Genomic DNA, 15,818 nt, shown 5'->3' with positions numbered 1-15,818 from the left:
AGGCTGTAGCTTTAACCACTGCGCCACTCTAGAAATCAAAATGTAGTAAAAGTGAGCCAAGTCTAGGACAATGAAGGCATTGTGACATCACAGATGAGGTTGGCTCTTATTGGTGGAATGAGGCATTGTGACATCACAATACCAGCTCTGGTTATCAGAGGCTAAAGCTTTTCACATCAGGGGATCTCAGAACAGTTTACATTAATTTATCCAGGTACTCAAGCATTTTCCTCTATCTGTCCCGGTGGGCTCACAATCTATCTAATGTACCTGGGGCAATGGGGGGATTAAGTGACTTGCCCAGGGTCACAAGGAGCAGCGTGGGTTTGAACCCTCAACCTCAGGATGCCAAGGCTGTAGCTTTAACCACTGCGCCACTCTAGAAATCAAAATGTAGTAAAAGTGAGCCAAGTCTAGGACAATGAAGGCATTGTGACATCACAGATGAGGTTGGCTCTTATTGGTGGAATGAGGCATTGTGACATCACAATACCAGCTCTGGTTATCAGAGGCTAAAGCTTTTCACATCAGGGGATCTCAGAACAGTTTACATTAATTTATCCAGGTACTCAAGCATTTTCCTCTATCTGTCCCGGTGGGCTCACAATCTATCTAATGTACCTGGGGCAATGGGGGGATTAAGTGACTTGCCCAGGGTCACAAGGAGCAGCGTGGGTTTGAACCCTCAACCTCAGGATGCCAAGGCTGTAGCTTTAACCACTGCGCCACTCTTGAAATCAAAATGTAGCAAAAGTGAGCCAAGTCTAGGACAATGAAGGCATTGTGACATCACAGATGAGGTTGGCTCTTATTGGTGGAATGAGGCATTGTGACATCACAATACCAGCTCTGGTTATCAGAGGCTAAAGCTTTTCACATCAGGGGATCTCAGAACAGTTTACATTAATTTATCCAGGTACTCAAGCATTTTCCTCTATCTGTCCCGGTGGGCTCACAATCTATCTAATGTACCTGGGGCAATGGGGGGATTAAGTGACTTGCCCAGGGTCACAAGGAGCAGCGTGGGTTTGAACCCTCAACCTCAGGATGCCAAGGCTGTAGCTTTAACCACTGCACCACTCTAGAAATCAAAATGTAGCAAAAGTGAGCCAAGTCTAGGACAATGAAGGCATTGTGACATCACAGATGAGGTTGGCTCTTATTGGTGGAATGAGGCATTGTGACATCACAATACCAGCTCTGGTTATCAGAGGCTAAAGCTTTTCACATCAGGGGATCTCAGAACAGTTTACATTAATTTATCCAGGTACTCAAGCATTTTCCTCTATCTGTCCCGGTGGGCTCACAATCTATCTAATGTACCTGGGGCAATGGGGGGATTAAGTGACTTGCCCAGGGTCACAAGGAGCAGCGTGGGTTTGAACCCTCAACCTCAGGATGCCAAGGCTGTAGCTTTAACCACTGCGCCACTCTCGAAATCAAAATGTAGCAAAAGTGAGCCAAGTCTAGGACAATGAAGGCATTGTGACATCACAGATGAGGTTGGCTCTTATTGGTGGAATGAGGCATTGTGACATCACAATACCAGCTCTGGTTATCAGAGGCTAAAGCTTTTCACATCAGGGGATCTCAGAACAGTTTACATTAATTTATCCAGGTACTCAAGCATTTTCCTCTATCTGTCCCGGTGGGCTCACAATCTATCTAATGTACCTGGGGCAATGGGGGGATTAAGTGACTTGCCCAGGGTCACAAGGAGCAGCGTGGGTTTGAACCCTCAACCTCAGGATGCCAAGGCTGTAGCTTTAACCACTGCGCCACTCTAGAAATCAAAATGTAGTAAAAGTGAGCCAAGTCTAGGACAATGAAGGCATTGTGACATCACAGATGAGGTTGGCTCTTATTGGTGGAATGAGGCATTGTGACATCACAATACCAGCTCTGGTTATCAGAGGCTAAAGCTTTTCACATCAGGGGATCTCAGAACAGTTTACATTAATTTATCCAGGTACTCAAGCATTTTCCTCTATCTGTCCCGGTGGGCTCACAATCTATCTAATGTACCTGGGGCAATGGGGGGATTAAGTGACTTGCCCAGGGTCACAAGGAGCAGCGTGGGTTTGAACCCTCAACCTCAGGATGCCAAGGCTGTAGCTTTAACCACTGCACCACTCTTGAAATCAAAATGTAGCAAAAGTGAGCCAAGTCTAGGACAATGAAGGCATTGTGACATCACAGATGAGGTTGGCTCTTATTGGTGGAATGAGGCATTGTGACATCACAATACCAGCTCTGGTTATCAGAGGCTAAAGCTTTTCACATCAGGGGATCTCAGAACAGTTTACATTAATTTATCCAGGTACTCAAGCATTTTCCTCTATCTGTCCCGGTGGGCTCACAATCTATCTAATGTACCTGGGGCAATGGGGGGATTAAGTGACTTGCCCAGGGTCACAAGGAGCAGCGTGGGTTTGAACCCTCAACCTCAGGATGCCAAGGCTGTAGCTTTAACCACTGCGCCACTCTAGAAATCAAAATGTAGTAAAAGTGAGCCAAGTCTAGGACAATGAAGGCATTGTGACATCACAGATGAGGTTGGCTCTTATTGGTGGAATGAGGCATTGTGACATCACAATACCAGCTCTGGTTATCAGAGGCTAAAGCTTTTCACATCAGGGGATCTCAGAACAGTTTACATTAATTTATCCAGGTACTCAAGCATTTTCCTCTATCTGTCCCGGTGGGCTCACAATCTATCTAATGTACCTGGGGCAATGGGGGGATTAAGTGACTTGCCCAGGGTCACAAGGAGCAGCGTGGGTTTGAACCCTCAACCTCAGGATGCCAAGGCTGTAGCTTTAACCACTGCGCCACTCTAGAAATCAAAATGTAGTAAAAGTGAGCCAAGTCTAGGACAATGAAGGCATTGTGACATCACAGATGAGGTTGGCTCTTATTGGTGGAATGAGGCATTGTGACATCACAATACCAGCTCTGGTTATCAGAGGCTAAAGCTTTTCACATCAGGGGATCTCAGAACAGTTTACATTAATTTATCCAGGTACTCAAGCATTTTCCTCTATCTGTCCCGGTGGGCTCACAATCTATCTAATGTACCTGGGGCAATGGGGGGATTAAGTGACTTGCCCAGGGTCACAAGGAGCAGCGTGGGTTTGAACCCTCAACCTCAGGATGCCAAGGCTGTAGCTTTAACCACTGCGCCACTCTTGAAATCAAAATGTAGCAAAAGTGAGCCAAGTCTAGGACAATGAAGGCATTGTGACATCACAGATGAGGTTGGCTCTTATTGGTGGAATGAGGCATTGTGACATCACAATACCAGCTCTGGTTATCAGAGGCTAAAGCTTTTCACATCAGGGGATCTCAGAACAGTTTACATTAATTTATCCAGGTACTCAAGCATTTTCCTCTATCTGTCCCGGTGGGCTCACAATCTATCTAATGTACCTGGGGCAATGGGGGGATTAAGTGACTTGCCCAGGGTCACAAGGAGCAGCGTGGGTTTGAACCCTCAACCTCAGGATGCCAAGGCTGTAGCTTTAACCACTGCACCACTCTTGAAATCAAAATGTAGCAAAAGTGAGCCAAGTCTAGGACAATGAAGGCATTGTGACATCACAGATGAGGTTGGCTCTTATTGGTGGAATGAGGCATTGTGACATCACAATACCAGCTCTGGTTATCAGAGGCTAAAGCTTTTCACATCAGGGGATCTCAGAACAGTTTACATTAATTTATCCAGGTACTCAAGCATTTTCCTCTATCTGTCCCGGTGGGCTCACAATCTATCTAATGTACCTGGGGCAATGGGGGGATTAAGTGACTTGCCCAGGGTCACAAGGAGCAGCGTGGGTTTGAACCCTCAACCTCAGGATGCCAAGGCTGTAGCTTTAACCACTGCACCACTCTCGAAATCAAAATGTAGCAAAAGTGAGCCAAGTCTAGGACAATGAAGGCATTGTGACATCACAGATGAGGTTGGCTCTTATTGGTGGAATGAGGCATTGTGACATCACAATACTAGCTCTGGTTATCAGAGGCTAAAGCTTTTCACATCAGGGGATCTCAGAACAGTTTACATTAATTTATCCAGGTACTCAAGCATTTTTCTCTATCTGTCCCGGTGGGCTCACAATCTATCTAATGTACCTGGGGCAATGGGGGGATTAAGTGACTTGCCCAGGGTCACAAGGAGCAGCGTGGGTTTGAACCCTCAACCTCAGGATGCCAAGGCTGTAGCTTTAACCACTGCACCACTCTTGAAATCAAAATGTAGCAAAAGTGAGCCAAGTCTAGGACAATGAAGGCATTGTGACATCACAGATGAGGTTGGCTCTTATTGGTGGAATGAGGCATTATGACATCACAATACCAGCTCTGGTTACCAGCGGCTGAAACTTTTTCATTATTTATTTGTTCTGTTTTCTTTACTGTTCTCCCAGGGGAACTCAGAATGATTTACATAAATTTATTTGGCTACTCAAGCATTTTTCCTTGTCTGTCCTGGTGGGCTCACAATCTATCTAATGTTCCTGGGGCAATAAGTGACTTGCCCAGGGTCACAAGGATCAGCGAGGGTACTGAGGCTGTAGCTTTGACCACTGCGCCACACAAGACAGGCAGCTGCACCATAGCAACTGGACCAAGTGAATAGGGAAATGCGATTTACTCTTTCAAATAGTTCTCTAAGTAAACTTGGGGGCACACCATGAAAAACCATTAGGCACTTTTAATATGAATCAAAGAAAAGAGAGGTTTTTTTAAAATGCAATGCACCATTAAATGGTAAAGTTTATTGCTGGGAGATGTGGTTTAGTTAGTTAGCAGAGCTGAGTTTAAACAGGGATTGGACAAATTCTTGGCACCAAAACTACTGTTAGCCAAGTAGACTTCAGCAAGTCAGTCCTTGTCACTGGAGTGAGCAAGAAGGAACAGCTCTAATCTTTGAGCTCCTGCTAGGGACTTGTGGCCTCGATTGACCACTGCTTGGTACATTTCTAGTCTGATACGGTAGTGTAGTCGCTTCCTGCTGCTTCCTTCCTGCTCTAGGCATGCCGGGACTTTTTGTGCATGTTCAGGGCAGGGGAGCCGCAGTGCTGTATTTGTTTGGCTGGCAGGGCTCAGCATCCCTGCCAGCAAAGGTGAAAAGCAGTGCTGGAGTTCTGGTGGGGGGTCCCAAGTCCAAAGTTAGGGGGGGCCCAGGCCCCCTGTGCCTATTCCCCTGCAATTTTTATGCAATGTTCTGCTCTATAGTATTTATTTGGCCACTGTTGAAAACAGGATACTGGGTTAGATCAATCATTGTCCTGGCCTATCATGGCTGTTGTTACATTCATACCTCTGCTGTCCAAGGAGAGCTTCCATTACAGACAAGTCCACTTTCTTGGGCTTGATTATATCCACATGTCCTCAGGCTCTATAATAATCCCACTATACCATAAAAACATAAGAATAGCCTTAGTGGGTCAGACAATGGTCCATCAAGTCCAGTAGCCTGTTCTCACAGTGGCCAATCCAGGTCCCTAGTACCTGGCCAAAATCCAAGGAGTAGCAACATTCCATTCAGAATCCTAAAGAATAGCAAGATTCCGGAACCCCAAAGAGTAACAAAAGATTCCGGAACCCCAAAGAGTAACAAAAGATTCCGGAACCCCAAAGAGTAACAAAAGATTCCGGAACCCCAAAGAGTAACAAAAGATTCCGGAACCCCAAAGAATAACAAAAGATTCCGGAACCCCAAAGAGTAGCCACATTCCATGCTACCGATCCAGGGCAAGCAGTGGCTTCCCCCATGTCCTTCTTAAGAACAGACTATGGACTTTTCCTCCAGGAACTTATCCAAACCTTTCTTAAAACCAGCTACGCTATCCGCTCTTACCACATCCTCTGGCAACGCGTTCCAGAGCTTAACTATTCTCTGAGTGAAAACAAATTTCCTCCCGTTGCTTTTAAAAGTATTTCCCTGTAACTTCATCGAGTGTCCGCTAGTCTTTGTCATTCTTGACGGAGTGAAAAATCGATCCACTTGTTCCTGCAGTTGCTCACCTCTGTTATTCTCCATCTATAGCTGTGTCCTTGGTATGTCCCACTCCTGGCGGAATTCTGTGCTACTAATCAATATAGAATTTGCACAGAATTCCCCAGGGCAGCATTTTTTGGTCCAGTCCAGCACTCCCTCGCTGCGACCCGAATTGCTGCTGGAAACATCTTTGTGGGCTGTGCAGGCTTCCCTCTACCGTGGTCTCGCTCTCAATGATGTCACTTCCTCTTTCTTTGGTGGGACCGCGGGGTAGAGGGTAGCCTGCAGAGCCAGCAGCAGGTTGCGATTAACTGGCATTGGCGTCAAAGAGGTAAAAGGGGGGGGCAGGGCTGAGAGAGATGCTGGTTGGGGGACACAGAGGGGTGAGAGGGATTTTGCTTCAGAGAGAAGTTTTCCATTGTTCAATTTCAGACCCTTCTGCTTGAAGAAAGTCATTAAGGGCTCCTTTTACTAGGCTGCGTTAGGGCTTTAATGCGTGGAATAGCACGTGCTGAGCTGGCGTTAGTTCGAGCCGCGTAGCGCACCTTAGTAAAAGTAAGACAAATTTTGAAGGCTCTTTGTTGTCTCTAGTATAATTTAATGAAAATACTGAATTGTACTGAAATTCTGGATGAAAATGAGCAAAAACTTGTTTCAATGTTGTCCAAGAAATTTTCTGAATTTGTAAATTTTGTGCCCAGAATTTGGATGTTTTTTGGTCCTTACCGTACCAACTTCCCATAGATTTTTGCATGTATCGGTGTTTCCTAGAGTATTTCAAATGTCCCTCGTTTTAACTTTCTGTCTTTGCTCTTTCTAATATGTGATATGTTTTCTTTCAGATAACTCCTAAAGGAACCGATGATGTCAATTATTCAAATGTGAGGTTTTCGGTTAATCCTAACCTGGAAATTACAACCGATACAAGACCTCCACCTGCAAAAACCTCAACAGAAGTCACTTATGCTGCAATTAAAACCCATTAGAATAAAGTCTGGCCACGGGATTATTATTTCATATCAAAGAGAGGTGAATAGTGGAATGTTCCAAATCAAACAGGTTTTAGGAAAAATTATTCTACTGAATATTCACTGATTGGACTGACCATTTGGATCACCATAATTCAGTAATTCTTTTCTCTTTAGATTTATCAGCAGCTTTTGACACTATTGATCACGTACTACTATTAGATAGATTAAAAACAATTGGAGTTGGTGGTCAAGTCCTCGAATGGTTTCATTCTTTTCTTTCTGATCGTTCTTCTACAGTCACCTTTAAAAATACAGTTTCAAAACCTTATACCACTAGCTATGGTATTCCCCAAGGATCAATATTGTCACCACTTTTATTTAATATTTTTCTTTCTCCATTGCTCTGTATGTGTCAATCAATAGGCTTTACTACTTTCACCTATGCCGACGATGTTCAACGGCTTCATCCATTGAATCCAGATAATAAAAATGAAATAATTGAAATAAATAGAAAACTAGGAGAAATCAAACATTGGCTAAACTCAAACATGTTAGCCCTAAACATCCAAAAATCCAAAGCACTATTTTTCCCCTGGAAAAAAAGATATAAATTTAAATGCTCCTTTTACTTTAGATAATGAACAAGTAAACCTAGTAAGTTCCCTAAAAATATTAGGAGTCATAATTGATGATAGGTTATCTTTCCACGAACATATTACTAATACTCTCAGAACATGTTTCTTTAAATTGCGCATGATCCGATCAACTGCTAAATTCTTAGAGCCAAAATCATTAAACATACTTATTCACTCATTAATTATTTCAAAACTGGATTACTGTAACGCTTTATTAATAAATATCAGAAAGAGAAAAAACGTCTTCAGATAGTTCAAAACACGGCAATAAAACGAATACACAATTGCAAAAAATTTGACCACTCTTGATTGAATCCCACTGGCTTCCTATTACTCATCGGATTACTTTTAAACTATTACTTTTAGTTTTTAAAACACTGATTACAAACGAAGCCCAATTCATCAACAGATTACTCATTCCATATAGTACTTCACGCTCTTTAAGATCAAAATCTTTTAACAGTTCCATCATTAAAAATGATTGGAACTCGTCGCACTGACATTTTTTCAATTATGGAATAGTTTGCCCCAGTATCTCAGAGTAGAAAATGATTTGAAACAGTTTAAAAGTAGCTTAAAAAGTTTCCTTTTTAAAGACGCGTTTAATGTATGAATTTAATTTTATTGATTCTTTTTCTTTCCACTTTTTTATTTCTCTGATATCCCCATACCTGTTGTTTTTTTACCATTTATGTTCTTTTAATATATACAATTGTAGTTCTACCCATTCTCTCCTTATGTGTCCGTTAGTCTGTATGATTTTATTTATTAGTTTTTATGATAATGTATCTAATTTTAATTAATCTGTTTTATATATTTTTATCTGTAAACCGCTTAGCAAATTAAATTAAGCGATCCAACAAGTCAAAAATAAACTTGAAACTTGAAGGAAGGGAAAGGGTTTAGTGCCTGCAATTCGGGGGGGGGGGGGGGGAGGGTTGCCTGTAATTTGTGATAGAGAAGGTTGAGCTGCGGGATTGGTGGTGGGCGACCTCGGAGAGACATGCTGCACTGGGGATAGATGATAGGCGGGGCAAAGCGAAGGTGAGAGGTGCTCCTCCACCCCCCTCGTCTTCGCCCCCTCCTGCCCCACGCGTGCATTCCCCCTTCCCGAACAGCAAGAACTCCAACGTGCTCCTTGCGACCCCCATTGCCTCTGCTGCTGACATCTCCTATGCACGGCACCCGGAAGTGACGTAATTGGTGAGACGACGCAGTCGCAAGGCGCAAGTTAAAGTTGTTGCTCGCTGTGGTGAACAGCTAGAGGTACGGAGGAAGGGGAGGACAAGGGGCGCCAGTGCCCCCACCAACATGGCGCCCAGAGTGGATCACTTCCCATTTGAGGAAAAGCATGATAAGGATCCCATTATGGGGGATGTTTCCAATGTTATTGACTGAGGGGGGGGGGGGGGGGGGGGGGGCGGTCCTGTGATAATTTGCTCTGTAGCAAAGACTAGCTCCATTCCCTTCTTTTTCAGCTTCCTTTGGGAGTTTGCCTCTTGCTAATTTTTGTTTCAGATTAGGTGCCTATTGGAAAGCCAGTATCTATCTTTTACGATTTGAATGCCACTACAAGGGTGGGGGGAGGGCTCTCTGTGGTTTTCTTTTATTTGTACTGCTCACACATAATCTATGTAGGAAAATAATAGACAACAGTAGCACTTTGATGTCTCTGTCCTGTGACAGCCCCAGAGTCTTGTTCTTCTGTTTCAAACCAAGCTGATGCCTGAGATGAGCTTATCTGCTTCGATCAGTAGTTTATCTCATACTGTAAGGGTTGCGAGGAATGGCGTTGCTGGTATTTCATCCTCAGTGTCAGCAAAAAAAAGCCTGAGCCACAGAGCATTGCAGCGGCACGTCTAAATATGACCATATCTCACCATATCTTAAAAAAACTGCATTGGCTTCCAGTCGCCTTCAGAGTCCAGTATAAAGCAGTGATGATTTGCCATCAACTTATGTATGGAAACATTCCAGAATTGCTTAAAAGTACGTTTAAGGCCTTAGGCCAAAAAAGGACTTAGACGTTTTTTTTGACTATGCCCCTCCATGTATATAAATGTTGTAAACCGTTTAGTTTTAAACGGTATAAAAAAATTTTAAATAAACAAATATCAGTGTGGAAACTCAAAGATAAGAGCATTGCACAAACTGCCCTGATGGTGCAGGACCCAGTGAAATCCTTCCAGTGCCGTGCACTACAGAACAGTGAGTAGACTGAACGTCATCAGCCAGTATCACGGTTGCCAAAAGTGATCGATCAACTTCTGCACCAAGGAGGCCATTTTAGAAGTATCTGTAGGCATGTACACATATAGATTCTCTACCCAAGGGAATTCCATGTAACCGATCCAGAGATTTCAGAAACCTGCTCACTGTGGGGCTCATAATCAAACCTTAAACACATCTAAAAACCCGCCCAGGTCAGCACTCGGACGACCTAAAAGACAGGTCGTCCAAGTGCCGATAATCAAACCGAATTTCTGGACGTATCGAGGGACTTTTTAGGTCTCTGAAAGCTGCTGTGCGCCCAGAGCTGAATGGGGCCTATCTGAAGGAGTGGTTAGGGTGGGATTTGGGCGGGCTGTGGGCCAACCTACACTTAGGGCTCCTTTTCTTAGGTGCGCTAGCGGTTGTAGTGCACGCTGGAGATTAGCGTGCGCTAACCCTGCGCTATACGAAAAATACTAACGCAAGCTCTATGGAGGCGTTAGCGTGTAGCTAAAACCGCTAGCGCACCTTTGTAAAAGGAACCCTTAGTTGTCCTGCAGGGATAATTGAATTGGATGAAACTTATACATTGGGAGTTTTACAATGTGAAAACAGGTCTAAGTACCAAAAAGGGATCCAAAGTGACCAGATAACCACTGCAGAGACAAAGTAAAGACCCCCACACACTCCCCCAGTGATCATTGACTCCCACAAATATCAGAATAAAAACATACATACCTGCCTCTGGAAATTGAGCATCTGCTTTCAGTGGAAGTAAAACCCAGATGTCTCCATCTGTCCTCCTTTTTCTGGATACCAATTATAAGAACACCCACTCTATACTTCAATATAACCAACTGCATTTAATATAGACAATAGTGCTCAGAACCATTCAGATGGTAAGAGAAGATCACAACGGAGTGAAACCCCCGAGAATAGTGTTTTCAATGTTCAATCGTTGCACTTCAAAATTTAAATCGATGAAGACTCTAATTATTGAAATGTGAGACGATTCAAAAAACTACTGTGTACTCATCTTAGTGATCTGATTCTTCCAGGTTCTGACGCGTTTCGCCAGACCAGGCTTCCTCAGAGAATCCGCGCGTAAAATTCTTCCAAGTTTATGTGATCTAATGTTCTTTCCTACTTGCTTTGTCTCCTTTTTCTGGAGCCATATGGTAACCCTAGTTTGGGTAGGTCTGAAACCTATATCTGTACAGTATTTTCCATTTTATGAAGTGACATACACAGATGTACTAAATGAGTTTCCTATTGTTTATTTTTATCTTCTCCAAAGCAGTGCACTGGGAGGAGTCTATGTCATGTACAAACCAAGAGTAGGCTATTTACTATTTGATATTTATTATGGTAAATAGTCTACTCGGTCTGAATGCAAAGTATTGTTAGTATTGAATAGAATAGAATCACAAGTTAAGCAATATATCATGTACAGGCAGGTCCCATGTTGCTATGACATCAGAGGCAATAGTAGGTCTCTGCTCTTGGTGGTGGGAGGACTCTATGTCATGTACAGGCAGGTCCCATGTTGCTATGACATCAGAGGCAATAGTAGGTCTCTGCTCTTGGTGGTGGGAGGACTGTCATGTATAGGCAGGTCCCCTGTTACTATGACATCAGAGGCAATAGTAGGTCTCTGCTCTTGGTGGTGGGAGGAGTCTATGTCATGTACAGGCAGGTCCCATGTTGCTATGACATCGGAGGCAATAGTAGGTCTCTGCTCTTGGCGGTGGGAGGATTCTATGTCATGTACAGGTAGATCCCCTGTTGCTATGACATCGGAGGCCAGTTTACTGAATCCCTGCACTTTGAAAGATTCAGTGAACATGGGAATCCCCCTCTTCACAATTGCAAACATTGTTTTTGGAGGACTGCTATCACACACTAAGCAGAGGCCTTCAATTATACTGTCCACCTAGATCCCTTTTTAAGGTGGTGACTTCTAACATGGAACCTATATGTATTACTTTCCATTTGTCCATATCAGGCCATCTGGAAGCCAGTCTTACAAGGCCTTCCTGCAGGTCCTCTGTATCTACCTGCCTAATACCTCCCTTTATTCTTATGCAAACCAGTCTTATTGTAGTGCTCTCCAATAAACTAACCTAAAGGACACTAAAATAGACATAGACAATGAAAAGCCTTTGTGCTTTCCAGAAGAATCCAGAAGATTCTATCCATTGAATGTCGTTTCATGAAACACGTGTGACTGTTCTGAGCTATGCATTTTCAGAGAAAGCTGGTTAATATCTGAAAAGAGCTTGAACAGACACTACCCTCTGGCTCCTCTCTGCAGCTTGAGTTCTCGAGCAAGGTCTTGGGCATCATCATTGATTCCACATTGTCCTTCAATGACCACCTCCAATCCTTGGTAAAAAAAATGCTTTTTCAGCCTTCACATGCTGAGGAAAGTTATATCCTGCTTCCATCAAAAACATTTTACCCTCCTTGTCCAATCCATCATCCTCTCCAGATTGGACTATTGCAACTCTATCTACTTAAGCCTAACTAAGAAAAACCTCCACAGACTCCAACGGATTCAGAATGCCGCGGCCAAGCTCATCTTCACTAAAAGTAAATTTGACCATGTCTCCCCGCTCCTGGCCAAGCTCCACTGGCTTCCGATAATCGCCAGGTCCACTATAAATGCGCCTGTTTAACTTTCAAAATCCTATATGGTATCCTCCCTCCCTTTATCCCTCTTTCTTGGAATTCCTCAAACCCTAATACCACCAGATTCTCCCACAAATTAAAACTATCCTTCCCTCGCTAAAAGGCATTTCCCATACAGGAAAGCTAAGGACCTCCCTCCACTTCAAAATCACTGAGCTCTGGAACAACCTTACCTCCCTCTTCGGAACTTGAGCTCTCTCCAAGTTTTCCGCAAACATCTGAAAACCTGGCTTTTCTCAAAAAATGTAAGTCTCCCTCCAACTTAGGAATCAAGGAAACTCTTATATCTTGGCATCCCAAGTCCTCTAAATTTTCTTCACACTTCTACCTCTTTCTCCTACTGTAAACCGCGTCGAGCTCTACGAATGTGGAGATGATGCAGTATACAAACCTAAGGATTAGATTAGAAAAATACTTCCCTATTGTTGTTCTAAGAAAATGAGTCTTTTTTGATAAGAAATAGTGAGAAGAGGAAATGAGTCAGATTCTACAGAACAGAGTTTTCTAAGGAAATAACAAACTGTAACCAATCAGAAAATCTATAAGGCATGGAGCGTTCAGGGTAAGATCAACCAGTAGTGACCACCTGAGACCCTACGGAGTTACTTGTACAAAATTAGCCAGCAGAGATTCATCTGAGACTCTATAAAGCACTGGGCTTTCTGAAGAGATTAGCCAACAGTGACCCACCAGAGACCCTACAGAGCATCGAGCTTTCTGAAGAGATTAGCCAACAGTGACCCACCAGAGACCCTACAGAGCATCGAGCTTTCTGAAGAGATTAACCAGCAGTGACCCATCTGAGACCCTATAGAGAGCAGATGCATTTGAAGAAATGGGCTTCAGTCCCTGAAAGCTCATGCCTCAGTCTGTAAGGTTTTATCTGCCTCTTCGCTATTATTACAGACCACAGAACTTTCTGGAAAAATTACCCAGCTGTGATCTAAGTTGGACCCTGTAGACCACAGAACTTTCAGGGGGAGGGGAGGTGATTAAGGAGCTCATACAGTCAACGGATGTTTTAAAGAACAAGGAATTCAGACAATGAAGATTTTAACAAGGATTTCCCTTCTGTGGGGACTGATGATCTTTCTGCCAGGTGAGAGCTTCATGTATTAAATGTCCTTCAAACCTGACATGTCAAACTCTGACCCAGTGGCCAAATCTGGCCTGCGGTGTAATAAAATTTGGCCTACCAGACAATTACCAATTTGCACTTAAGCTGGTCCGCTGCATCGGCTGTAGATTCACGCTGCTTCCCGGTCTCACATTAAAGCAGCCGGCAGAGGATCACTGGTCAGCTGTAGTGATCTGTAGCCTCAGCAGTACGTTCTCTTTGCTGTGGTCCCATATGTCAGAGGAGGGGTGGGACCGTGGCAGAGGGAACGTGCTGCTGAGGCTAAGGTAGCCTGCTAGGATCGCTACAGCTGATCAGTGATCCTCTGCAGGCTGCTTTAATGTGAGACCGGGAGGCCGGAATGGAGGGAAGGAACAGAGGGCCAAAAGGAAAGATGCCAGACCTCCGGGGGAGGGAAGGGAAATGGAAAGGAAGGAGACCCTGGCAAGCGAGTTATCAGAAGAAAACCAGAGCCTGGGACCACAACATGATTTGAATAATGACCAGACAACAAAAGGTAGAAAAACTAATTTTATTTTCTGTTTTATGATTACAATATGTCAGATTTGAAATGTGGATCCTGCCAGAGCTGGTGTTAGACCGCAAGCGTGAACTAGGAACTAAAAGAGAGAGGGAAAGTCTTTTTTATTTATTTTGTTTACATCACAGAGCCGGCGTGGGGTTGGAGAGGTTGGAACCCTAGACTTCTACTAAGACTAAGGGCTGCTTTTATTAAGGTGCGCGCTAAATCAGTTAACGTACCTTAATGAAAGGACCCCTAAGTATCTTAATAAAAAAATTTGGCCCACGACTTAGCCTATGTTTTAGATTTCAGCCCCTTATGTGATTGACACCCCTGCTTCAAAACCTCAGGGCCAGATTCTTTAAATGGCGCCAATAATTTAGGCATCAGTTGGTGCCAAAGCACCGCCTCGTAATTGTTCTCATTGCTTTTAATCGGCATCAGTGGCTTAGTAAGGAGGGCGGGGGGGGGGCGCGGTCTGCCTTGGTTGCCATCTTGATGGGGGCGCTGACACCCATCCTGCTCTCCACCTCCCCCAGTCTGTCCCACTCCCCCCCCCCCACTGTACTTCTAGTGCTTCGCTGATGTGAACAACTCCAACCTGCTGCTCCTGCCAGCATCAGCTGACTCTCTGACATCACTTCCTGTCCCGTGCATAGGAAGTGATGTCAGAGGGATAGCCGACGCTGATGCGGGCAGCAAGTTGGTGATGCTGTTCTTGCCAGGAAAGTTAGGGGTACGGGGGAAGGGAAGGGGACATGCGCACGGGTGGGGGGGGCGGAGAAGGAGCAGGGTGAGGGGCGCCAATGCCCCAGGCACCTCTCACCCTCCCTACGATGATTGTCATGGGAATTGACTGTCTCGCTAAAAACCAATTATAAACTCATTTTTGAAAAGTAGGCGCCATGATCACGTCTAAGCAGGCAGCTAAGGTCAAAGTTGGTGTGGTTAGGGGCGGAGATGACCTCAGGCACTGTTAGATGCGATTCTCATAAGGACTTAGGGGTCTGCAAAACCTGGCCTACACTGCAAACTCCTAAGTTTCGCGGTAGGTGCCGTCGGCCATGATTCTTTAAATGGATTCTAAGTGTGATTGACATGCGGCCGGCGCCATTTTTGTAGGCGGCTGCTGATTGAGGCGCCATTTTTAGAATCTGGCCGTCAGTGTCCGTCTGGGTGCCCCATCACAAAGAAAGCCCTGGAATCCCGAAGAGATTTTATGCGGTGAAAAACAACATTTACCAAATGCAGAATCTTGTATTTGGAACAGAGAAACATGACAGGGGATGAGATAGGCATCGAAGAGAAGAGAGATTAGCGGAGAGGGGGCTGATCATATCTGGTGAGCTGAAGGTCATGAAAATGTGTGATAAATCCGTGGCAAGAGTCAGTGTAATATTATTGTATTATATAGGGGGTCTATAACCAGCAGAAAAAGGAGCATTGCGATCAGTTGTAGAGGCTGTATCAACTGAAAATCAAAACTGGCAATATGGCTCAAAGTATGAGGTGAGAGTGAAAGAGATCAATTAGCCCCCAAAACGTGAGGAAAGTCTCCCAATTGACCCCCCCTCCCATCCCTTCTTCAGATCATCAACAATCCTCAGATCCCCCAAGGCTTTTACCATCCCATTCCCTGATGGTATAGTGGGGAGTGGAGAGCAAGTAG

At 44.3% G+C, this 15,818-nt stretch overlaps 1 protein-coding gene across 1 annotated transcript in view; it reads left to right on the top strand.

Annotated features, from left to right (window-relative positions):
- The window catches only part of LOC117366660, an 89,557-nt gene that overhangs the window by 43,503 nt on the left and 30,236 nt on the right, over positions 1-15,818 (top strand). Inside the window, exons 7-8 of the mRNA XM_033958307.1 lie at positions 6,844-6,985; positions 7,147-7,314. Of these exons, the coding sequence (XP_033814198.1) occupies positions 6,844-6,985; positions 7,147-7,314 (310 nt within the window). The remainder of the gene's footprint in view (positions 1-6,843; positions 6,986-7,146; positions 7,315-15,818) is intronic.

Source organism: Geotrypetes seraphini, chromosome 1, assembly GCF_902459505.1.
Source record: "Geotrypetes seraphini chromosome 1, aGeoSer1.1, whole genome shotgun sequence".
In the NCBI taxonomy this organism is placed as follows: Eukaryota; Metazoa; Chordata; class Amphibia; order Gymnophiona; family Dermophiidae; genus Geotrypetes; species Geotrypetes seraphini.
Note: the sequence above shows the minus strand (reverse complement) of the source record. Positions and strands in the feature narration are given on the sequence as shown.